Source organism: Exophiala bonariae, assembly GCF_035927105.1.
Source record: "Exophiala bonariae strain CCFEE 5792 chromosome Unknown scaffold_4, whole genome shotgun sequence".
Lineage (NCBI taxonomy): Eukaryota > Fungi > Ascomycota > Eurotiomycetes > Chaetothyriales > Herpotrichiellaceae > Exophiala > Exophiala bonariae.
The window spans coordinates 1,140,943-1,154,350 of NW_027042479.1; the positions used below are offsets into that span (position 1 = coordinate 1,140,943).

Sequence of the window (13,408 nt, forward strand, 5' to 3'; positions counted from 1 at the left end):
CGCCTTGGTCAGTCAAGTTGATTGTGAGGAATCAATTGATAAATAAATAAATCTCCAAGATGGTATTAGCAGATCAGCCTTTGCCAGCTCCTCGCCGGGTGGTGACGACTCATAATTCCGAGGGCAAAGCAACAATCCTTCTAGACAGCGTGGTCCAAGGTATCCAAGCACCCCATGGTCCATGGTTAACGCCAATCTGGAACACAGACGTAGTGCCACCGGCCGTCAACGTGACAGTCGACCGGAGCCCGGTCAAAACAGGAATTGCAAACAACGGTACCGTGATACGATACGTCGACCTGCCCCCTCATTCCAAAGGGTCTGTCCACCGTACAATCACCTTGGATTATATCACGGTGCTCAAGGGAGAAATCGTCTTGACGCTGGACGATGGATCACGGACGGCGATGAAAGAAGGTGACCTGTGTGTCCAACAGGCTACTATGCACAGTTGGGATAATGAGAGCGATGAGTGGTGTAGGCTGCTATGTATCCTCATTCACTCGCAGACGCCTGTGGTAGATGGGAAGGCGCTTGGATCCAATACGCACTTCTAAAGATCATGACAAATATGAGCTCTCGGGAGAAAAAGGGGGAGTTGTAGACGGAGGAGAGGCGAGCAGGCCCGAAGTGAGCAAAGTACTGGTGGGGTGTGGAGCAACTCGTTGGCATCGAAAAAGCCTATTTAGCACTGCAGTGAGATGCGATCGTGGAACCATCAGGAAGAAGTCATTCAAACATCATTAACCATATCACTAGCGCCTTTCCCAGACCTAAACCCCCAACTAAGAGCACTGGTCACTATCTTCCACCACGTGGAAGTTGTGCCCAACGCTCAAGAATCTTCTGCATCGATCTGGTGATCCCCCAGGTGCCCGATATTGCTGTGATCTGAGAGTGAAAGATGCTTAACTCCGTTGAGATTTTCCTCAAGCGTGGGAGGTTAACCCCTGGAACCGAAGTCCCAGCCAGATAGCTTGCCATCTCAATCGAGTGCGTACCACTCTCGGGAAAGGTATCTTTGGGACACTGATAGAGGCCTTGCCAATCAATGTGTGATGGCATTGGCAAGGTGCGAATTTCGGCTGATAGAAATGCAGCCACAACCGCTGCGGCTGAAAATATCGTAAATGGCATGTGGACGGCGAATAACTCGGCCATTGATAGACTCTGAACGAGTTCTCCGATTGCTATGGCGTGTAGTATTGCTCTTCGAGCATCATCGGTGCGCACCCAGTTAGGCAAGTCGAGTGCTTGATGCTCCTCGATCTCGCTCTGCGACGGATGAAACAACTCCTCAACATAGCGCTCCGGTCCAATACTGAAAGACAGCCGCCTGATATCGACTGACATGCTCAAGAAGACCGAATGCCAGCGTAGGAGCAATTCAGTTGCTGCACGGGAAAGATGAAGCTGCCAGTGTTTAAGGTTGAGAAGAGCGACGCAGATTTCCTGCTTATTCACCATGCCAATAGTCTCCTCAGTCGTTTCAGCCACCCGAAGAATCAAACTCTGTAAGCATTCCAGGACGACACGAATGGCAAGCTCGGAGATTGGTTTGTTTATGATCTCTGTCTCGCCACGGAAAAGGGCTCTCACGTACGATTGAACAGTCACTTGGCTATCGCTGTCAGATCTTGATATCTCTTCAATCCAGGCGTCTACCGTGCTTGCTTCGAAAGCTGCAGATGCCGTTGGCAGTAACATGGAGTTTGTCTCATGCAGCAACAGTGTGGGTTGGCGATAGAAGAGTGAGGAAAGTCCGTCCAAGACATATTGCCAAAGCAGGCTTCGCACCTGTACCTCTTCTGCCACCCATTTCTGCCACACTTCAAGCTTCTGTTTAGAGGGTGCCGCAATAGAAGGAATTACAACCCCGTATGGAGATCTGGGACGATAAAGCCCACATTCACGAGCCCATACTGATCCAAGGCCACGAGCAACATGGCTCATTTTCCGAATGCGCGGGTTCATACATACTATCGCATAAGTTCCGCCCAAGGAACAACTCTGCACAAGCTGCACACCGCTATGCACATCGTGCGGCCCCTTGTTGGTTAGGAGTTGTTCCCAGGCGTTGGCCATGACCGCGTGCGAGACCAAGTAAAGTGAGTCTGCCTGAAACTCTCATGGGTTAGCCCGCCGCGGTTGAATGTATTTGTTACGGGCGATCCTCTCAAAGGTTTAACAACTAACCTTGTAAGCTGCATACGGCAAAAAACAGGAACCGAGCGACAAAATGTAGAGGAGTACAGTGGCATTGCACTCCCGTGGATTGAAAGTTGGCTTATGCACAATGGGAGCCACAGTGAGATGGTGGCGGAAGAACAGGTCGAGGCAGTCTTCAAAGAATGTGGAAGCCGTGTCCTCGCTTTCTGTTGTAACTATAAAGGACTCGGGTAGACTCTGAATAACTCTATTCATGGCAACGAGTGCTTTTCGCCCTGCTTCCGCAGAACCTCGAAGCCACTCGCCATCGCGAAGCCTGGACGTAGAGTCTTGAGCACACTTGGGCGAAGGTTGTGACCGAGAAAAGCCATCGGTGGGAGCAGTCGTAGGTGTTGGGAGTAGAAGACTAAATATCTCGTCGTCGTAAAAATTCCAATCAAAGTCATCGGTAAACGCGACGCCGTAGCTGGAGGTATCCAGATTGGTCGGCGCCTCTGTAGAATGATCCACGCTTTCCGAAAGCAGAGAGGCTGATGGTTGGGTGACTCTGATGTCCGCGAAAGTATCCGTTACAGGCAGTGATCGATTTATCGTCAGACTCTCCGCGACTGGTGTACGCTCATTCGATCTCGTCCTCTCTTCATGCCCTGAGGCAATTGATGAGACCGCCGGAGGACGTAAAATCGGCGATTGACTCTGACGAACGACATCGGGAACATCGTGCTGATGATTGAGGTGCGTGCGGCAATGGCGCACGAGCGAATCCTGTCTTCCAAAGTGGCGATTGCATATGTGACAGGCAAAGGGTTTGATACCAAGGTGTCCGCGCTGATGGCGGGCAAGATGCTCTGCTTTCGTGAAGACGGCTGAACAGCCTGCATGTTTGCAAGGGTGCCTACGCACAGGCGTCGATATCATGTTTACGCACTTGGATACCCAGAACTCTTGGAAACACACTTGAAAAACATTAAATGCTGCAGCGACGTTCAAGCGCTCTGTAGACTTGTGAATTCAGAGCAGGTTGGTATTCGAAAGAAGCTGCTTAGCTGGAGAAGTGGAGAAGAACCAGGGCCTGGGGAAGACCTGTGGAGATTGGAGGGGGATTCCCGAGACCTTGCCTGCGAGGCGACAGATACTCGGTATTCGGTGAGTCCATGATGTACGAGCTGCAAAAGCTCCGTAAGCGGTCTGTGCGAGTTCAGTAGTTATGAGTAACAGGGTTTCCAGACGAAAGCTGTACCTAGGGCACGAACTTCTGGGCAGAATACGTTTCAATGCTGTATTTGGACATCCTGACGAAGGTGTACGAGAAGCATCTACCAGCGCGTGTCAAGCAGGGTCCTGTATAAATGTGCACGATCACCCGGTACGTGGTTGGTCAATTGAATGCCACTTGATCATTGACGATGTTCATGATGAATGGAGGGAGGGTTCACAGCTTTCCCAAATCGATCAAAGGATGATGATCACAGCACTGTTATCGAACCCTCTCCTGCGTATTCAGAGGGCAGGATATTGTGTTGGAAGACAAGAAAGGCGGTGTGGAGCGGCAGAACTGGGCTCAGCTCTCTACTCTACGCATTCAAGTTCTTCAAGGACGCGACCGACTGGTTAGTACTTTCACTGGGTCTCACTGCAGCATCTCCCAATCAATGGCTTCGGTGTGAACAGCCACACCCCGATGTCGTGCTGGACATCTACCTTCGATGCCTTTCGACTTCAAGTTGGCTGTAGAGGAAGTGCAATACTTTCTCCCCCTCGGGTTCAAGTATATCAAAGCACTCGAAACCGCTCAATCACGCTAGGCACAAATCCTGTGCATGGACGCTATGATCCCAAAGCAGGAGTTCAACTCAAGAGGAACTTTTCATCAACGCACATCCAAGACCATGTGAAGAACCCTGCTGAGCCGGATCGTTTGGATTCCACGCCCGTCAACGCCCGGTCCGACTATAGTGTTAAAAACGAAACTCGGTGGAAGAACTTCGCCCCGGCAAAGGGTGCCACTGGCACATTGTGTGCTGGGAGATCAATTCTCCTTACAGGAGGAACGTCTGGGATTGGCCTTGCGGTAGCTAAACGTGCTGTTCTCGAAGGCGCAGCACATGTCATTATAGTTTCAAGGCGTCCCTCCAAGGGGGCAGGCGCAGTGCGAGCAGTCACAGAAGCAACCGAATGTCCAGACGCACCCGTGTCATATCTAAGTCACGACTTTTCCACATGCTCTCCGGAGCTCATCTCGTCCATTCTCAAACCACTTGTAAGTCAGAAATTCTCAACAACAGTCCAGCCACCTGACGTGAATCTCTAGTACATCAACACCCTGATCAACTGCTCTGGTGTAACGTCTAATCAACTGATACTCAAGCAACGGCAAGAAGATGCCGAAACAGTCTGGGCTACCAACTATCACATGCCCTTCAAGCTGTCACAGCACCTCATGAGCAGGTACTTAACCCAGGCCCGGTCTCTCCAAAGGACAGGTGGGCTGGGAGATCGAGCTGCCCTGCCTTCCTGGTGCATCGTCAATGTCTCCTCCCTGCTTGCAGAGAAGGGCGGGCAAGGCTCGTCAACATATGCGGCAACCAAGGCAGCGCTCACGGCACTGACTCGTGTGTTGGCACTCGAAGGAGGTGATTTTTCCGAGCGGTCGCGAGCCCTCATGCCGCCACTGCGGGCAAATGCAATCCTGCCGGGATATATTGATACGCCCATGATTGAAGGTATGTTTTGACACGCTCAATGATGATGAATTACTGTTTATCGGAAGATCGTTCGTTGGCTGACCTTACCATTCCAGGATTCTCGCAAGGTCGCAAGGAAGACCTAATCGCACAGATCCCTCTACGGAGGTTCGGGAAACCTGCAGAGGTTGCCGATGCCATCATGTTCCTGCTCCACAACGAGTATGCCAATAATTGCGTACTGAAACTCGATGGCGGGCTGAGCGCAGTATGATGGTTCAGTCCGCAAGTGATATGAACAATACACGGTAGCTGCATGACTTAGAAGTGCTTGATGTTCGTCGGAGTTCAACTCTATCAGCTTCGCAGAAGGGATTGAATCACAAGGCCACCCCCTCGTATGGGAGTGGACGAAGTGTGATAAGCTGTCCAAAGTCTTACGTATCTGTAGCGGCTCTTGGTTCGCTATAGCTTTACCTCGTTTGGCATGTCAACAGTAATCTAGAGTTCCTATCTGGACTCATTCAGCACAGGAAGCGACCCAAATGAGGCATGATTCTGACTTCGTTCGAAGACAAGACTCTGTCTTCGAAATTACAATACATATACATGGCCGTCCTTCTTGGCACCGCCTTTCTTGCCTTGGTTTTGTACGCTAACAATTGATGTCATGGCATCGGCGAGCCTCTATCGCCTGTTTATCCAAGCCTGGATACCGTCATGAACGGCCCTCCTCATTTCATTGCTTGCTCGGGTATCTGTGTTCTGGAAATCATGTCCTGTAATAACCTCAACGGCCTGCATCTTCCGCGAGTCTTTCAGTCATCAGCAATCAAAAGCGTTCCGTCGTCATCATCTACTACAACAGCTTTCGATGAGGGATCTTTTGCCACCGCACCTTGAAGTTTCTTAGCTGGCGTCTCTGTTCCATTTGCAGCGGCATCCGATAGTGCTCGTTTCCGCCTTGCTGTGACCGGGGCTGTGCCGTTGACCACGATTTCCACTTCATCTCCGTCTGAATCTGCTGCTTCGGCCACTGGAGCTTTTTCCGGCTTCCGCGGTATCTCGAATGTTTCTCCTTCGTTCTGAATGAGTGCAACGGGCGGCCGACCTTCCTCTGCTTTCGTAGCGACCACTGCTAACTGCAGATCCACACGTGGCGTATCGTCCTCCTCATCCTTGACCACTATGAAACTTGCGTCGCCAATCCCGAGGTCTTTGAGTTTCTTCTCCAAGTTATCTTCCAGATCTGGATCGTAGATAATGCCAGCTTCGGTCATGACAGTGATTTCATCACTATAACTGAAACTGGTCTTGAGGATATTCTGAACGAGATCGCCAAGGGTAGCATTCTCGAGATTGACTTGGATTCTCGCCATGGCGACACTGCAAACCACGCATTCTGGGTTCGGCTTCTCCAGAAGATCAGTACGAAGGGATCCGTTCCACAGCCATAACCATTTCGTGCGAGCGTATTCACCCTTAATGACCTTGAAGGCTTGTAGCACGCAGAGACCAGCTACCATAGCGTTGGTCGTTGCGATAGCAGGAATAATGTTGCCGGCCATCTGTTTGGTGTCAAATTTGGACTTGGCCTCGATGCCGAAGATTGAAGCGCGTAGATTTCCAGATGCAGTGACGAAATCCATCGTGTCATCGTCATCTTTGTCAAACGTGATAATCGGTCGGGGTTGATTCGTCTTGTCTGCCACGGCTTGATCTTGAGCGAGTCGTGTGGAAAGTCTTGACAAGCTATCTTTAAAGACAACAAAGTTCTCGATTACTGACCACGTCTTCTGACTCTCGTTCGATATGGAGGGATCGATACCGGTGGATTGTTGTTCTAATATGTCATAGGATAAGGGTGTTGGGGGTTTCTTCTCTTTCCACATGTCCTCCATCTTGGCCAGTCGCTCAATATCCTCATTAAACACCTTGTCAAAGATCTGCCGTGGGAAATCCTCCGATCCGATGGACTGTCTGATTTTCTTCAGAGCCTGTGCTTCCTCTTTCAATTTCTGAATTTCCGCAGCGTTTTCCGAGTCTTCTGTGTTGTCCAGATCTGTCGTTTCATCCTCACCAACACCAAATAGCTCGGGTAGCAGATAACTCTTTCCCCATACAATGCAATGAATGGGTTGGCTGGGAGTACTCCGTATGGTACATACAGGATAGGAAATGGGAGTGGTCTTTGGAGAGCAATCGTAGCAAGCAGTTTTTCCTTTCTTGATGACCTGAACCTGACCTTTGAAACCCGTCGTTCCGGATTCGATGAGTGGCACATCCACGGCCAAGCACATCTTATTTACGTGTCTTCTTGCGTCCATATTGTCGAGCGCGTTGAAAACAATGTTGAAGGATGAGAACCATTCAAGATTGAACTGCTTGTCTTTGATGTTCGCATGCTGGGCAACGAGTTTGACATTGGGATTGAATTTTTGCGCGACTTCCTTTGCGACAACGGCTTTTGGTTTCTTGATATGTTCTTGTCGAAAGAGAAATTGACGATTCAGGTTGGAGAGATCAATGGTATCAAGATCGATGATATGGATTTCGCCGAACCCGGTGAGGACGAGGTTTTTGAGGAGTTCGCAGCCTATGCCACCGGCGCCGACTAGTAGGACTTTGGACTGGGACGATCTCATGTCAGGCCACAGTCAGTGATTGTAGTGTAAAAAGTGCCTTACTTCTTTGATCAATTTGTGCGCAGAGCCCAGAGATTGTCTGGCAAGTTTTTCGCGAGGCATCTTGATTGATTGCATTGAAACAGAATTCATCTGAAGATAATGAGGCAAATGATGGAAGTGGTGGAGTGACTTCTAGTCAGGGTCTGGAAGACATGTCAAACCACTTGGTCTTGACAGTTGGCGATTAGTAGGTTGGGTGAGACGAAACACGGCGCAAGAGAAGAAGAAGGAATTGTAAGAGTGAAGAAACCTTTAATGAAGAAGAAGATAAGAAGAGAAGGGAGAGAAAGGAGAGAGTGAATAGAAAGAAGCCGGCCGATCAAAGAGAGCGTAGATCTTTAGAGTGGAATCTTTGTGATGAGGCTTTGCTTGACCATAAGCGCGGGAGGGACGACAGCTGCAGCGGCGAGCAGCATGCAGAAACGGAGCAGCTAACTAACTTAGTAGTACGGAGTAGTCAACTCGTTAAGTGCACCAAGGGCTCTGAGGCTTGTTAGGCCCGAGGCGCCTGTGAGTTGGGGTCACGTTTCGCCGGGCATTATCACCTTGGTCCTTGAGTGACATGACAGCCTATGTGACCATTTCAAGGATACCTCAGGAGCCAGTGACAGAAACCCTTGCTTTACTCTCAGGTCAGTGTCCAAGAGTTCTTGATCGGCATGTATGTTAAAGATTGGTCCTGGCCTCAACATGAGCGTAGATCCAAGTTCATGAGTGGTTTTCAAAGCAGAGCCTGTGCATGGACTCTTTCCCCGTCTCCATGGCCTAAGAGTACGGAGCGCTCGGCCCCAGAGCGTCGCCTAACTTTAGGCGGCTTCACCCCAGTGATCAACTGTGACGTGACTCCAACGCCATGCAGGGTGAGAGCCCAGGGAGCAGCTAAACTAAACAGAGGCTAATCTTCAAGGGGCCTCGGGCTAGCCAAGGCTAATCGTGTGCCTTGCATATCAACCCACCCAAACTTCGCCATCCCGAACAAGGGTGGACGCTCTGGAAAAGCCAAAAAATAAAGACGGACAGAAAAATTTATATCCAAAGACAACCAAGTCATTGTCGAGCGTCCAGCACTCCACAAACGGCTGTAGAAGGAAATGTCGGATGACGAGGCGGACCCGGAACTCCTGGAATTGCTGCGTCAATCGCTAGGCCTGGGTCCAGGCTCCTCCACCGCTCCTCCCACCACGGGGGTGCTCAAGTCGGCCGAATATATATACGATAATTCGATCGATGTCGCCATATCGACGGCGGGAACAAAGGCGGCCGCAGAGACCATATGGCTTTTGATGCAACAGAAGAGCTATTCGACCCAGACTTGGTCGGAACATGAGCTCCATCCACAGGCCAAGGACGAGGCCACGGTCAACTTCATATTCACCATGAACCTACTGAACTTCTCATTTTGGTCCGAGTTACCACCAGAAGAACGTTTCGCAGTGGAGTACAAAGATCAGCGATGGACGGGGTATTGGTCTTTGGTGGCAGCTCTGCAAAGAGCGTTGGATGAAGGTCTGTATCACTCGTTCTCCCCCAAAAACTTCCATGATCAACAAGCTACTCGGTGCGGAAGTCTTTTGTCCACAAGTCAAGTCACTCACGTCGGACATTTCTCCTTGATATAGGCTACGCAATCACCACACCAGATTTCTGGCAAGATCTCGACGCCTGTCCCGACTCAACATTAGCCCACATCTTCCGCTCCGCGACCGCCGAACCCATCCCCTTACTCAACGAACGGATCGCCATCCTCCGCGAAGCAGGCACCATCCTATACAACGACTTCGGCTGCAGACCCATCAACATCATCTCCCACGCGAATCAATCAGCAGCCTCACTTGTGAACCTGCTGGTCGAATCATTCCCCAACTTCCGCGACACGGCCACCTTCCACGGCAAGCCCGTGAAACTCTACAAACGGGCGCAGATCCTCGTCGCCGACCTGTGGGCCTGTTTCAACGGGACGTCCTACGGCAGCTTCACCGACATGGACAGCGGCGCGCTCACCATGTTCGCCGACTACCGCATTCCGCAGATGCTGCAGTCGCTCAGCTGCTTGTGGTACTCACCGCGGCTGGAGTCACGGATCGCCCGGTGCGACGAGCTCAAGCCCGGCGAGGACATGGAGGTCGAGATTCGTGGCTGCAGTATCTGGTGCGTCGAGCTGCTGAGGCAGGAGATCGAGAGGAAACATCCCGATGCCAAAGGAAAGCTTAACGCCGTCTTGATTGACTTCTTCCTGTACGATACGTGCAAGGAGATGGAGAGGAAAGGTGAGATTGATGATGTCTTGACGCATCATCGGACGAGGTCGATTTTCTACTAGAGAATTTCTAGATGTGATGGCTTGCCTTGGGGCGAAATGTTGGGCGAGGCATGAACTCAAGGGAGGTTCCTGAATGGGTGCAGCGATTACCGGTTGAAGTCCACTTAGAATAGATACAACTAGACATGAAGGATGCAATGTCCAACTTCATTTTCACTTTGACTTCGGCCTTGTTGATATTGTTGTTTTCATTTCCAACGATTCTTCTAACTATGCAAACCTTGCTAGTGTTCGCCCGAATGTTGCACTCTACGATGCTTCAGGGCCGTGCCTAGATTGCTTTAAAAACAAGAAACCTCACCACCGTTTCACCATGAATACCAAATCAGGAGGGATATTATTTCTCGTCAACCTCGACTGGTGTACTCGCCCCGTTTGATCGTGACATAGAGTAAGGTACGAGTACCTTCTTAGCTTCCCAGATCCTCCATGCCAAATTTTCAACCTTGCCATCGGCCTTGACGACCTGGGGTGCGAACTCAATGCCAAACATCTGTCGGACAGCATAGACCACCCGTCGAGCATACTTGCCGTCACGCTCTACGAGGCTACCAAAGGCTTGCTTCTCGTTGATAGGCGCGATATTGGGGTCCCGATCAAAACAGTTCTGCACGACAGGGAGCAGTGTTTTTCCGATGGCGGCTCGGATGAGCTCATCGGTCTGTGGAAGAGTCGGCGTCGTGAATGAGATGTTCGGATCCACCAGCTCGAGCTCATCGTCCCCAAATGGCGGGATGCGAATCTCAAATGGAAGTGAAATTGCCATCACGGTGTGTTTCCCGTCGTGATGATAGCGGAACTCAAATACGCCTTGGGTCCACCAAAGTTTGTCCCCGGAAAACACCATCTCGCCTGAACAGAATTGCTTCTCTCCGTCCTTTTCAGTAGCGAGAGTAAACTTGAGATCGCTGGTAATGATACCTGCTTCCGAGCCAAGCGAATCGTATGCACCGATGTTGGTCGCAGTCCATCGACCTGAGGATGAAGTTCTTGTGACTTCTCTGCTAGAATTGTCGGACACCATATATAGTCCAATCCAATCATTCTGGCTATGGTTGACAGGGGCGGTCCATTTCACTTTGACAGGCGCACCATATTCGAATAACAACGGCTTGAAGTCGTTGGTGCGTTCAGGCGGTGTTCTTGCTGTTTCGGACTCCTTATTGCTAGAACGCTCTGAGTCTGCCAATGCGGATGCTGGTGTTCCGGAAATTTCAAGCTTATAGTCCTTTGGTTCGAGGCCAATAACGTCTGAGTCTGTGGAGGTGATGGCCATTCGAGTGGGCACTGTATGAAACATGCCCTTGAAATCCTCAACGATACTCGTGACACCTGCAGCCAGTCTCGGTCTAGCTGCGTCGATGGCATCTTCTACGATGTCAAAGGTCTCACTAAGTACTTTATCCATACCATCTTGCCATTGACGAAGGGGCGGAGGGAGAGATCGACGGAGGCTTCTGACGAGTCCAGCATCTTGTCGGAGACTCCGGCCATACAGCTTCTGCATATGGGGCCGCTCCACAAACTGGATGAAGGCCAGACTCAAGGTGTGACTGAGAAGCGCCAGACCAAATATCGCTTTACTACTCGTAATGAGAGCGACACCCCATACTCCAGCGAGGCCTAGAACTCGCTCGGGATTGTTCAAGAATCGGTAAATTCCTCCGTAGGTCAATTTTGGTTGTTGATCGAAGAAAAAATCACCAAAGAACCAGCCAAATTCACCGAGCTGGTCATAGATGCTGAAAGAGGTCCAGACTTGCAAAGCAATAAGCCCAAATCCTATGACGTGTTTCAGGAGATACAGTCCATAGTCCCAGCTTGAAGGCACGTCATACATCTTCCACGCGGCCGCCGCGAATGTTGCGTAACAGAGGGTCATGCCGAGGTGATACGTGCCTTTCCACTGCCTCCAAGCCTCATTGGTGGTCTCGCCATATTTGAGAAAGTGTCGGGTCCATTTCTTCTTCGATGACTGCCTATTAAGCAGATATCCGAGACCGACTGAATACCACACGCGGCAAATGGCAGCCGCAATGACGAACATGGCTCTCCAAAATGTTGTGTCCGGAGTTGCAAACGCCAAGGTGAATATCAGGCCCATGATGATGGTGACCGAAGTATCAGTTGTGCGGTAGAAGTCGAAGTTCTGCAGCCCCAGTAGGTTGTGGGTTTGAGGAGGTTGCGCGTGACCTGGGATTGGTTGACGATCTGCAGACTGGCCGCTTTTGGCCGAAGCACTCTGTGGTCCTGGTACCTCATCAATTGACTTACGTGGAGGTGGAGAGTTGTAGATGCGCTCAATGTGTGGGTTCTCGACGATCACCAAGAAGGCGAATTGTGCTGCATGGGCAATGATGGAAATGAACAAGACCTTGTAGCTTGCGGCCATCAGGGAAGCACCATAGTATCCGACATAACCGATCGAATACATTGGATGTGGCGCCATCTCAAAGACTCCATCGAAGGTAAGTTCCTGGTCAATGAGATAGAAAAAGTCACCCCAGTACCAGGCAAAGTCCTTGACGACACGGTGTGCATCCAGCTTGACCCACAGGTTAAAGACGAAAAGGGCAATACCAATAATCCACCGCAAGAAGGTCATAAACAGTGACTCCCCTGGTGGACTTCGAGCACAGGAAATTGCAAAGAGCATGTATGAAGTGAAGTCGCACATGAGAATGAGATCCACAATACGACGAAATACCAACCAAGTGTTGTACTCGAGAGGAGCATCATCGAAGTTGTAATCCTTTGCGATCTTGGTCTCCAGTTCGCGTTTGACGAAGGCTCTCAACTTGGGATGTGGGTTCTCACCGTTAGAGGCACTAGGGAAGAGTTTCGACTTTCTACCCCAGCGTACCAGACGATTATGGTGTGATTGCATGTGTAACAGCCAACCAATTCCGATATTGTAACCGGCTCGCCAGGTCAGAAATATGGCACCGAGCACGGGTGTTCGGTAAGCGGAGGGTAGGCTCCAAGCGAGAATGATGTGCAGCAACAAGATGAAGAGCACCAAGATATCACCCAGATTCTTGGGCTCGGACGGTGACAGAAGTTGGGACACCATGTCATGCGTATACGGCACGGTGAAGACAGTTCCGCTGGGAGTCCGACCAAACGTCTTTCGATCTTTCTCATCTTTAGCCGAGTTCTCCTCAAGGGCGTTCAGTTGAAGCACAGCCTGTCGAGCTTCAGATTGGCTGGAAGCTTGGAGAGGTGCATTTCTTTGACGAAGTCCTTCGGTGGCAGAGTCTAGAGAAGTCATGGCTCGATTGGTGTTGGGTTTAAGTCGCGTTGGGATTTTGGAATAAACAAGATGTGAGAATGTGCGCGATATTTGAAGTTTTGTTGTGGAAGATTACTTTTGGGCGACACGCTGCGGTAAAGTTGATGAAGGCAGCGGAGTTCGCGGAAAGAAATCACATGAAATAACTATATTTACCACGTCCACGCTGCTTGTGTGTTACTCATTGTCTAGAAAGGTTGAAAATCTAGACAGGAGTCCTGTGAAATCAGAGAGTCGAATACAGATTTCGATCGTG

The 13,408-nt window shown here is 50.4% G+C and overlaps 5 protein-coding genes across 5 annotated transcripts; 2 read left to right on the forward strand and 3 right to left on the reverse strand.

The window, feature by feature from the left end:
- Positions 1-801: 801 nt before the first annotated feature.
- LTR84_009985 (uncharacterized protein) lies at positions 802-3,050 on the reverse strand (the record flags this gene model as incomplete). The annotated part of the gene is made up of 3 exons (XM_064853523.1): positions 802-2,118; positions 2,197-2,892; positions 2,985-3,050. The coding sequence occupies 3 exons, from the start codon at positions 3,048-3,050 to the stop codon at positions 802-804; spliced, it is 2,079 nt and encodes a 692-aa protein (XP_064709922.1).
- A 1,781-nt stretch (positions 3,051-4,831) lies between these two features.
- LTR84_009986 (uncharacterized protein) lies at positions 4,832-5,127 on the forward strand (the record flags this gene model as incomplete). The annotated part of the gene is made up of 2 exons (XM_064853524.1): positions 4,832-4,892; positions 4,970-5,127. 2 exons carry the CDS (start codon positions 4,832-4,834, stop codon positions 5,125-5,127), a joined length of 219 nt encoding a protein of 72 aa, XP_064709923.1.
- A 544-nt stretch (positions 5,128-5,671) lies between these two features.
- On the reverse strand, positions 5,672-7,600 carry LTR84_009987 (uncharacterized protein; the record flags this gene model as incomplete). Its single annotated transcript, XM_064853525.1, has 2 exons — positions 5,672-7,483; positions 7,541-7,600. The coding sequence occupies 2 exons, from the start codon at positions 7,598-7,600 to the stop codon at positions 5,672-5,674; spliced, it is 1,872 nt and encodes a 623-aa protein (XP_064709924.1).
- A 1,031-nt stretch (positions 7,601-8,631) lies between these two features.
- LTR84_009988 (uncharacterized protein) lies at positions 8,632-9,860 on the forward strand (the record flags this gene model as incomplete). The annotated part of the gene is made up of 2 exons (XM_064853526.1): positions 8,632-9,046; positions 9,160-9,860. The coding sequence occupies 2 exons, from the start codon at positions 8,632-8,634 to the stop codon at positions 9,858-9,860; spliced, it is 1,116 nt and encodes a 371-aa protein (XP_064709925.1).
- Positions 9,861-10,197: 337 nt separating this feature from the next.
- CHO2 (phosphatidylethanolamine N-methyltransferase) lies at positions 10,198-13,131 on the reverse strand (the record flags this gene model as incomplete). The annotated part of the gene is made up of 1 exon (XM_064853527.1): positions 10,198-13,131. One exon carries the CDS (start codon positions 13,129-13,131, stop codon positions 10,198-10,200), a length of 2,934 nt encoding a protein of 977 aa, XP_064709926.1.
- Between the last annotated feature and the right edge of the window lie 277 nt (positions 13,132-13,408).